General features: G+C 40.6%; 2 protein-coding genes across 3 annotated transcripts; both read right to left on the bottom strand.

Moving 5' to 3' along the window:
• Positions 1-239: 239 nt before the first annotated feature.
• LOC119279140 (transcription repressor MYB4-like) lies at positions 240-2,518 on the bottom strand. Its single transcript, XM_037560511.1, has 3 exons — positions 2,474-2,518; positions 674-774; positions 240-585 (listed from the first exon to the last, which is right to left on the bottom strand). Exons 1-3 carry the CDS (start codon positions 2,516-2,518, stop codon positions 240-242), a joined length of 492 nt encoding a protein of 163 aa, XP_037416408.1.
• Positions 2,519-7,297: 4,779 nt separating this feature from the next.
• On the bottom strand, positions 7,298-9,938 carry LOC119274445 (uncharacterized lipoprotein syc1174_c-like). Of its 2 annotated transcripts, XR_005135151.1 has the most exons (9): positions 9,671-9,938; positions 9,459-9,575; positions 9,206-9,334; positions 8,943-9,119; positions 8,450-8,590; positions 8,108-8,296; positions 7,850-7,921; positions 7,491-7,748; positions 7,298-7,397 (listed from the first exon to the last, which is right to left on the bottom strand). XR_005135151.1 is itself a non-coding variant. In XM_037555151.1 (8 exons), exons 1-8 carry the CDS (start codon positions 9,920-9,922, stop codon positions 7,551-7,553), a joined length of 1,275 nt encoding a protein of 424 aa, XP_037411048.1. In that variant the 5' UTR covers positions 9,923-9,938; the 3' UTR covers positions 7,328-7,550. The 2 variants fall into 2 exon arrangements, 1 of the variants encoding a protein (XP_037411048.1); XM_037555151.1 differs by having other exon boundaries at positions 7,328-7,748.
• Positions 9,939-11,040: the final 1,102 nt, after the last annotated feature.

Below are 11,040 nucleotides of genomic sequence, written 5' to 3'. Positions count from 1 at the left end.
TATATGCAGACTAAAAAGGAACGGAGGGAGTATCTGAACTTTTGAAGGGACACATGAGCATTAAATGATGAGTAATGAACTGGCGGTGATGGGATATATATAGTACAATATATAGTACATATATAGTACTCCTAGTCAGTATGCATATGCATATATATAGTACAATAATAGGACTGTTTCTTACGGTACAGAAACCATCGACCGAAGTACAGTATATGATATGACACCCACCCTCCAAATCAAGTAGACGCACTGCACGGCGTAGAGAGGGTGAGCTCCAGGTTCAGTTCAGAGAGGCACCTGCTGTCGGCGTCCGATAATGCGCAGGCTCTGCTGCTTCCGGCGTCCGACACTGCACTGTCGTCGGTAGGACGGCCGGGGCGCTCGTCGCGTACTTGGTTTGGCACGGTCCTTTGCAGATGCTCGCCGTGCTGATCATGTGAGGAGGCTAGCAAAGCCTGCAGTAGTGCACGATGGCCGTCGGGATCGGCGCCGCCCGTGCGCCTCCTCATCGCCGGCGAACCCCAGTGGGCCTCCACCTCCTCGCCCGTCCTCCCAGGCAGCCTCCCGGCGATGATGGGCCAGCTGGATGGACATGGTCGTGATTCGTCATCAGCAGAAAATATACAGAAGCTAGGATCGATATATGCGTCTTAGGCACGTAGATATATACCGGTTTCCGAGCAAAGCGTGCAACTTGATGAGGAGGTCCTCCTCGTCCTCGGAGAAGCTCGTCGTTGCCCCAGCAAGTAGTCCCCCTGTAGCCTTGGCCGGCTGCTAGAGAGAAGCTTGGCATCTCGCGTGCTTCTGTTCGTCCGGCGGCGCCATGGCTGGCCGTGTTTCTCCGTCGTCGGCTGCTTGCACGGACTTCGTCGTGGCCGTGGCTCCCTCATGGTTAGGTGCGTGCCTGCGATGGTTAGGTCGACTTAGATATAGCTAGGGTTAGATAGCTAGGGTCCGAAGGTACGGTGGAGAAGATGAGGTGTGTGTGGCAATATATGTTGGCATATAAAGCATGCGTGCGTGCATGAGCTCCATTTTTTATTTGTTTTTGGCAGTTGACTGGAAGTAACAGCATGCAAGACCGGCCGGTTGGATCGCTTCAGCTGTACGTACTGGACGACGACCTAGCTAGCCACGCGCGTGCGCTGCCGCTTTTGTTAGTTGTGGCTTGTGGCATCGTGTGCTGCGTGCCTGCGCGCACGTACGTACCGGTACTACTGTAGCATGCATGCCGCCTTACGGTCGGCAGCACCGTACCTACCCCGCAAATATCACTCACCCACCTATATGCCCATAATATCTGGTACTCCCTCCGTTTTTATTTACTCCGCGTATTAGTGTTAATTGAAGTCAAACTTTCTAAATTTGACCAAGTTTATAGAAAAGAATACGAATATTTACCATAACAAATCTATATGGTGTATAAGTATATTCAATAATGAATCTAATGGTGTTGATTTGTTATTGTATATGTTAATATTTTTGTCTACAAACTTTGTCAAAGTTTAGAAAGCTTGACTTTGACCAAAGGTAATATGCGGAGTAAATAAAAACGGAGGGAGTACTGTGCAATGACAATGTCGATTTATATTTCGGCCACATATGAGATAGCCCAAGTGAAAAAGGAAAAGAAATATATGTTTTTGTCTCTCAATTTATATTTTGTTCTCTTTGAACTGAATATATAAGAATTGCTTCCTATAATATATTTTTCTAGTTTTTTAAATAAAGTCAGGTACAACACCAAAAGTCTTCGGAACTAGCTAAAAAGTAAAGAAAAAGTTTGGTGGTTTCGGAACCTCGATTTAATTTACTTCATCTGACACTCAAACGGATGATTTTGTATTAGATACATCCGTTTGAACGTCAACTAAATCCGGACGGAGGGAGTATTATGTTTGAGATGTTCTGTGTCTTCTGGTGGTGAACGTTGCTAATATATCTGGATACCTTTCACAAGAAAAGCAAGAAAGACAATAGTCAAAAAAGAAAGTAAAGTGCCGAGTAGTCTTCTTCTTCTTCTTTCACGAGGACTTTTCAGGAGGTCACTCATCCTAGTACTACTCTCGCTCAAATGGGTTTCATACCCAAAGTATTGGCTAGTGTTTACGTTGGCTCGCCAAGCCTATCACAACCGTTATATATGAAACCCTTTCACGAGGACTTCCCAGGAGGTCACCCATTCTAATACTACTCTCGCTCAAATGGGTTTCATACCAATGGGACCGGCTAGTTTTTACGTTGGCTCGCCAAGCCTATTACAACCCTCCTCCTTTAACCGGGCTTGGGACCGGCTATGCCTAAAAGACATAGGCGGAGTTAAAGTAAAGTGCCAAGTAGTACAACACAAAATTCCTTTCTAAATGCACCCATGCCCATCCAGCCAATTATGCACGGCCACCTCACCCTGTATCCCTAATACACCAGCCAATTGGGTTTCCTGTTTGAGAATCTCTGGTATTTCTCTCACCTGGTCCCACCAACTTTTTGTCACACAAATGTACGCATTGCCCATGGTTGCACCTTCTCTCTCATATATTCCTCTTTCATAGCATTTTATTTCTAACGGGTTTTTAGATGCTTCATATAATTTAAATACAATTTTGTCTTAATTTATAATATATTTGTAATCCTAGCGACAAGACATTTCCAACAACACCAATATTGGATATATTATTTACAGTCTTCTAAATTTCACTATTCCAACCCCGCAAAAACAAAATTTTCATTGTTCCAATAAATTGATTGAAATAAATTTGAAAAATACTAACAAATATTTTTTAAATGGTGAAATTATTTTCAAAATATATTGCAGGAAATTCAAAATGATTTTAAAATACACATCAAAAGTGAAAACGGAAATATTAATTTCAATTAGCAACTATGAAAAAAATGAATTCATATTTAAAATATGGTTTTATAAAAATAGATTGCAATTAATTGAAATGATAATTTTAATTATTATATTTCCTAATTTGGAATACTTTTTGAAACATATATCTTAGCAATATTAGCACATTTTCCAGTTTAACATACTTGAAGTATTTCATAGCTCACATATTTGAAATATTTCTAAAACATAGTTCTCCATAATTTCAGTACATATTGAAATTTCACTTATATGAAATATTTCATTGGTCATATATTTCATGTATTTCAGTTCTTACAACATCTATCTCCTTAATTTCATTTATTCTATTAGCTATCTCATTTTTCAATTAAAATGATCCAAAATTTAAAATGAGTTGATTCTACTATTGAGAAAAAATAATTTCAATTATTTCCATCTACTGATTTCAATTACTTCCATCCAGTGATTCAAATTATTTTCAGAAAGGTGATTTCCAAACTATTTCACCCCTGTGTTTCCATTATTTAAGACAAATGTGTATCAGTAAAGTTAGAATGATTTTCATAAACACATTTTAGTTAATTTACTTTTTGAATATTTAAAATATTTCACATCACTAAGGTTTCAATACCTATTTTAGTTTCACATCTTTTAAAAGTTACATAGATTGCATTTTTCACTTATTTGAATTTTTTTACATATTTCATATCTCCTTTTTTCAAATATTTATAAAACACATATCTCGGTAATTTTAGTTCCTATTTCAATTTCAGTTATTTGAAATAGTATAATATACCAAATATTTAACTTATTTTGGAATATATCATATATGTGAAATAAGTTTTTTTGCCGGATCACTATTTAATTATTATTAATTTGTTTACATATGTGAAATAAAATATTTTAAATATCTCACTCCTTTAGATGATCACTATTTCACCCTATAACAAATTCAATTATTTTGAAATATTTCACATTGTGAAAAATAAGTATGTCACTTATTTCCTTTATTTTAATAGTTTACCAAATCATTATTTCACTTATTTTGTAATAGTTCACTTGTGTGAAATTTATTATATCCCATAGTTCATTATATCGCTATTTCACATTCAAATTTTTGAAGTATTTTATATATGTGAAATAAGTGAAATATTTTTGTCTTATTACATCCATTTCCATTTATGAGTGAAATCTATTTCAGTATGTCACTTATTTCAATTATTTCATAGCAGTTATTTTAATTATTTCAAATGATTCCAACACGACTTTCAGTTACTGATTTCTTGTTTCATTAACTTCACATATTCCATAGAATAGTTTCAGTGATTTTGGGATGGTTGACTAACTTCACATTTTTATGAACTTCCTTATTTCTTGATCAATTTAATAATTGAAACATGTGTTCAATTTCATTTGAGATAATGCAGTGTATATGAAACTCTTTTCAAATATTACTGAAACTACAATTAAAACTAGTTCAAATGTATCCAAGATTGATCTTATTCTAAAGATTTTTTTGGTGAAAATTAAAAAATGGGTTCAAAATCTAACTTTTGGTCTAAAAGATATCAATCAATCAAAAATATCTGCACGCAGGCATGCGCGCGCGCGCACACACACACACACACACATACAAACACACACACACGCACGCACGCACACACACGCACACGCACACGCACACCCACCCACCCACACACACACACACACACACCGAAAGTGTTCTTCTAATCCCGAGCTCAGATGCTCTAGGTATGAATAGTAAAATCATAGGAAATACAAAAACAATTCAAAATGTTTTGATTTTTTTGCAACAAAATTCTTTAGTTTTCCACATGCGTGGATTTTGTTGGTGATGAAATTACATTTGTGGAGGTCTAGGCCAAAATAAAACAAAAACACTCCAAAATGCTTTCAAAAATAGTCTTATTGGAGCATCAGATTCGCTTTTTCACACATGACATTAGGAATGTTTTTTATTCATGACAATTTGCACGTATGTGGAACATTCAACATGTTTGTGGCCAAAATAATTTTGAATGTTTTGGATTCTATACTTTTTTTTATTTTACTGTACATGATGGTGCATTTGAGCTCGAGTGTAGAAATTTTGTGTCCAATTCTCTCCGAGCGTGGATTTTGTGCTCCCGGGAGCACATGCTCCGTTTATTTCAGAAAAAAAATGTAAGTCTAAAAAGTACAAGAAAACTGGTGTGTAGATTAGAGTGAGTCATGTATTGTCAAGTTTTTGTGATTTAAAAACATTACGCTTGTTGTCTAGATAAAAAAACAAATATAGCATTTTCAGGTTGCAAAGAAGTGTTTGGTTTGTTATTTTTCTGCAGCGATCAATGAGCAGTGATTTTCAATAAATTTGAATGGAAACAAACTTGTGCCATTTGCATGTGAGATTTTATTGGGATCACTTGGATTAGTGTTTCTATTAAAAATGTAGTGCATGCTCCTTGAGCGCAGTCAGGAGTCGAAAGGTTTGTGCATAAAGGAAGCTTTAAGTTTCACAAGGATGGCAGATTATTACTTTGCTCGCTGGTAAAATAAACAGTGTAAGTACAGTAGACCAGCTATATGCAGTCATGATAGATGAAATTAACCCCCCAAACAAAACTCAGTATGTTCCTTTCGGGCACACATCTCAGTCAGGAGAATATCTTGTGCACCAACCATTGTGGTGCTACTGGTGCACCGGTCATCCAAAATACACTCTATAAGAGTCTAAAAAATCAAAAACTAATTTGGCACATACAACAAACATATATCTACTAGGTCATAAAATTTCAGATTCAAATTAGAACTAAAAATATAGAAACAAAAAAGTCAAATCATGTTATGAATTGTACCCATTTCAGATTGGTTCATGAATTTGGCCCATTAACACAATCAATGTCGTATTTTTATTTATTTTCTCTCAAGCTATGACGTGGTTAATATATGTTATTGTGCACACTAAATTATTTTGAGGTTTTTCTAAAGCCTGTAGTGTGACATTTGAGAGTCCGGTGCACCGGTAGCACCACAAGGCTAGGTGCGCCACATACCTTCCTCATTTCAGTCGCCTACGTTCTCTCTTTTGCCTCTAGTATGCATGTGTTGCCGACAAGGGTTGTTGCTATAGAGATGCTCACACGAGCGACTATGTGTCAATCCAGGGCAAAACAAAACACCATGTATCGGCGGAACCACTTTCAAGGTTGAAGAGTGAGAAAATGTGTTTGGTTTTGCACATTAGGAAGTCAAGGCATCGACGTTGGTGGACCGAAATGTGTGCCCAACAGGAACTTGGAAGAAGAGACCAGGGTTTTTTTTTTCTCGTTTCATTTCGCTATAGCAAGCAACTCATGATGTGAACATTCACCAACTTAAACTACATCTTCAGGTTCTGTTCTTCCTACAGTTGAACATTCCAGTGTCTCTGGCAAATTCAAAAACTCATAATGACTACGATTTTAAAGCCATTGAGCCTAGCATGTATGCCTGTCCAAAGTAATTCTGAGAGGAGCTGAAATGGATCCTCCACCGCGCTCGTAGAATGGCCTACTAATCTTTAGACGACTCTGTCCACCACGCTCATAGAATACCCTACTAATGTTTAGATGATTCAGTGCAGGCATTCAGATAGTGCGGTTGTACTACTTGTTGTACCCGGGAAAAGTAAATCTGAAGGCAAGGTTATGTACCGGGTAAGGATCCACCGTTCGTGTCTTCCCGGAGATTGGTGCAGCCAATTCGGCTATGAACCTGTAAATCCTTTTCCCAAAACAATATAGTATACATCCTGACATCTATACCAAAGAAGTTGTCCTCACATGGGAGATTGTTCAATCTGTTACCCTTTTGACAGTGACAAAGTAAGTACCTTGTAGTAAACCGAATCCGGAGTAAATTAACTATGCTGCAAATAGCTGCTACTGTACTCGTGAGTTCTTTTTTCAATAGTCAGGTTGTTCATCCTGATACCAGCTGTTCTAACAAAGGTTGAAGGAACTTCAGGAAGGACTGCCACCAACCTATCATCTAACTTGGAACTTCTAGAACCAAGAAAGATGACATATATAACCACTGAAAAGCATAAACTATGCTAGTGAGAAAAAGAAACTATGCTGCAAAAAGATCTTACTACTATTCAAAGCCACAAAATCTGCATGTGAAGTGCAAATCAGGTAGATATGTACTTCAACAACAGGCATCTAGCACACTAACACACACGAACAGCAAGTCATAAGTTGCACCCTATCTAAGGTTGAAGGTCCAGTTTGATTGGTAGTTGGAACAAGCAAGCAAAAGCAGCAACTACCCACTCTGGCAAACATGCGTATTCTGACTTCTGAGTAGATGCAGATAGCAACATCAGAGAGTCGACGATTTGAGAGCGCAGAATGACACATCAAGACATAAATGCCCTCAGCAATCAGCATGACACTTGTGTGGCGGACGGTGAGCATAGCACTGCCCCTGTCTCAGAAACTGAAGCAATTAATTGATCTGAAGAATGGCTTCGAGTACAACATCCATGATCACAATGACACTGCACACGCGTATGCATATCGATGTAATTCCTCATGGGGTGACGACGAAATAAAGTTACATATGTATGCTCCTACTGTTGTGGAATATGTACCTGGGATTTCAAAATTTGCAGCCTCCTATTTGCTAAAACTGATTCTTCTGTACTAAATTGTCAAACTAACTGGTGTACATATACATTATCTTGCGCTGCAGAAGAGGCGTATGGCCTAGGACCAGAAGATCGGGCAGAGTACAATCGTCGATGGCTCTTAAGATGGTCAATTCCTTGTTTTCTAAGCGCATTTGGATTGATGCCTGCCTTGTGAGCAGCAATAACTCCAATTGCTTCCCAGTAGTTCTGGACATTCAGCTGGGGAGAAAAAAAATTGGTGTCTAAGGATCTCGAATACAAGATCATGTGGTGCATCAGAAGGTAAACTTGAAGGATAATTATCAAGAAATGTTACATACCGCTTCAATATTGAATTTATCAGGGGTGTCATCGAGCACTGTCTCATTTTCCTGAACGGTAATGATTAAGGGCTGCAGAATTGCAAGAAAAATTATCTAATTTAGCTGTCCTCATAAACACAAAGGGTTACACTCGGGACTCTATCATTAGCTTCACTCATCATGTTGGCATACAATGATGAACTAATCCAAGCACCACTACATATGCAATTTAAGTGGCAAGATACATCATCCGTAATATGCACAGGAGAAGTGTACCTTGTTCTTTCTTGCAGTTCGAGAAAAGGCAAGAGCACCATCACCTCCACAGGCATCTCTTGGAAGAATCACACTATCAACATCACTAGCCACTATGCAACCACTGTCCAAGGTACCCTGCCTCCTCGTCACATACTGAGGAGCAGTGCTTAAACCAGCGAGCACACATGGTAGAAAGGTATAACCAATCTGTTAGAAAAAAGATCAAAAAGGGTGAAGGGAGACGAGAGATGAGATTATAAGCACTATGTAGTATGTACTCCTTAGTTTGATATTGGGCATTTCACTTGTAATTACTTAACTCAATGATGCACAAACAATTTAGTATAAGAGCATAAATACCTCTTCAGCAGCAGATCGTGGGGACACTGATGGGCTGAGTGGTGGGGGCAACACCGCAGGAGCGTGAGCAGCAGGAATTTTGAATTCTTTCACAATTAGGTGACTGATGATTGCTTCAACTCCGGCTAACAGATCAACTCCCTGCATTGATATTGCAATATCAACAAAATACAAGCTGAGAGGTGTATTAAATTCTTGCTAGGATATATATATTTCTCCGCAACTGATAAGCCTTTCAACATAAGGGGCAACAATTTTCACATTTATTGAGAAGAGAGGTGCTAACATGTATTCCTGACTTTACATGGGCGCCGAAGAATGCATGTTGTTACAACTTGCAAGAGATATGTTAGATGATGCAAACTGTAAGTTCCCATGTCAGAGTAACTCTCCAAACAAGCAAATCAAAAGGATAACAAGGGAGCTCCAAGAATGCTTCTTGCAAATATCATACAGAAATTAGAAAACAAGTACTTGAGCAGATAAGAATTACCTTTCCTTCCCTGTAGCAATCTGAATCTTCAGGGTCATCGTCTGGAAAGCGCGCAACAACTGCCACAGCATTCACGCCTGCCTGGTTCACTAGCGCGTCGACCGCTCTTAACAGGGAACCGGAGTTCCCAACGCTCCCGGTTGATTTCCCACACTTCGGATCGAACCACATCTTGATCTACACCGCATATGAGAAGTTCATAAGTTGTACATTACCAAGGAATTGAGTTGTCTTTTCAAGCACTACTTGAATAGAATGTGCACCTCCAAAGGAGCATCGGTGACTGTGTACTCCACAACAGGGAGGCCGAGCGAAGCCCTCGCCGCATCGGCGACCTGCAAATGCCGGAGCCGGAGCTCCTCCTCGATCCCGGAGTCCAGCACCAAGCCTACCTAGGTTATATCAGCTACAAAACATCAACATGTGAAGAAATGAAATTCTGAAATTCCTACTCACTGACAGTATTCAGTATTCACTATTCAGTAGTAGTTCAGTACCACTCAGGCACTCACTGACCTTGTTCTGGTGGACTGGCTGGAGAGCCCAGGCGCCTTCGGCGAACCTGTCGAGGGCGTATCCCTCGACGTAAAGCGTATTGGGCATCGGCCAGTAGAGCATCGCGGCGTTGAGCACCTAGGGTGGGGAGTGGAAGCAAAAAGCCTCAGACTTTGAGCAGTCGAGCTCCGGCGGAGGAGCAATGGCAGAGTGTGCGGAGGGACTGAACTTACATTGGGGTGGGAGATGACGCAGTCGGCGACGGCGGCGAGGGCGCGCGCCACCGGGAGGGCGTCGCCGGCGAAGCCCCCGACGGCGGCGCCGACCCCCGTGGGGACCACCAGGACGGACGTGTAGGGCCTCCTGAAGGACGGGGACCGCGCGTCGGCGGTGGGGCGGAGGGAATGTGGCCGGGGAGGAGGGCGGCGGCGCGGCGGCGGCGGGAGGCCGGCGGGCAGGAACGGTCGCGCGAGGTGGAGCGCCATTGTTTTACCACGGCGAGTGCGGGGAGAGCGCGGAAATTGCAGCGGATAAGGTTGGACCGAGCATGGCCCACCAGTATCAGCTTTTACCTGGGCCTCATTCACCACTCGGCCCGTCTCATTCACCACTCCCTCGCTCGCATAATATGCACATATTTGATATAATAAGGTCTTATATTATGGGACAGAGAGAGTATTTTTCTAATCTATAATGATACTTAAGTATACTCCAGCCAATATTTATAACGACGGTGCCCCTAGAAAAGTTTATAGATTTCGTTGCAGATTGAAGGCGGAGATTAGAAGTTATCCCTTCAATATATAAAATAGATTGTTCTGATCTCTTGTTTGATTCATTGGGAGGATAGGAATTAAAACAATTATTTTTTACGGGAAGGAGTTAGAATTAATTGATCGTAAATGTACGAGAATACAATTTTCAGGTAATTTTAAGATTCGTGTAAACTTTTAAGGATGGGTGTACTGAAGCAAAACTAACAATATATCAATATTGAGCTGATTAAATACCTCCAGCCGGTAGTCCTGGGAGAAATTTACACCCAGCCCAATGTCTCTGTTTCTGGTAATTACATTGCAAGTTCTACACTGGCGTTAGTCCCCGGCCATATTTTCCGTATGCACATCTGTTGTGTAATTTACCACGGCTGTTTCATCAGTACATAGCTTTGTGCTGAACGAAGAAGCATATAAACAAGGGGGGGATGCCATGCATGCACAAGGCTAGTGAAGAATATGCCCCATGCACCATCGATCAATCATCAAGCTCACGATCCAAAACTCTACAAGGAAAACTAAGGCTTGCCAACCCTATATATGGCGCCAGTCGACCTCTACGACGTACGTATCAATTGACTGTCAGAGCACGATACAATACAAGCAATGGCTTCATCCGCAATTCTCTCTGTGTACTTCTGCGTGCTTCTGCTTGTTCTTCTTGCTCCTCGTCTCGGCGGCTCTTCACTCCCTTCATCTCATGCCCGGCCATCGCCCATACCCTCCGGTGAAGTACCCTAACCCATAGTGCCTTAACTCTTAATCCCTATGTACAAAAGAAAATCATACTTCCATAGTACGTAGCCAAACCACATTGTAATTGCTTA

Source organism: Triticum dicoccoides, chromosome 3B (genome assembly GCF_002162155.2).
Source record: "Triticum dicoccoides isolate Atlit2015 ecotype Zavitan chromosome 3B, WEW_v2.0, whole genome shotgun sequence".
NCBI lineage: Eukaryota > Viridiplantae > Streptophyta > Magnoliopsida > Poales > Poaceae > Triticum > Triticum dicoccoides.
This window is presented reverse-complemented; position numbering and strand designations above follow the sequence as displayed.

Coding starts and splice junctions, on each gene's coding strand:
- LOC119279140 (XM_037560511.1), bottom strand. CDS start 2,518: ATGGGCAATGCGTACATTTGTGTGACAAAAAGTTGGTGGGACCAG. Junction 775..2,473: donor CAAAAAGTTGGTGGGACCAG/GTGAGAGAAATA, acceptor TCTCTCTAGCAG/CCGGCCAAGGCTACAGGGGG. Junction 586..673: donor CACGCTTTGCTCGGAAACCG/GTATATATCTAC, acceptor ATGTCCATCCAG/CTGGCCCATCATCGCCGGGA.
- LOC119274445 (XM_037555151.1), bottom strand. CDS start 9,922: ATGGCGCTCCACCTCGCGCGACCGTTCCTGCCCGCCGGCCTCCCGCCG. Junction 9,120..9,205: donor TCACCGATGCTCCTTTGGAG/GTGCACATTCTA, acceptor TATGCGGTGTAG/ATCAAGATGTGGTTCGATCC. Junction 7,749..7,849: donor ATAAATTCAATATTGAAGCG/GTATGTAACATT, acceptor TTTTCTCCCCAG/CTGAATGTCCAGAACTACTG.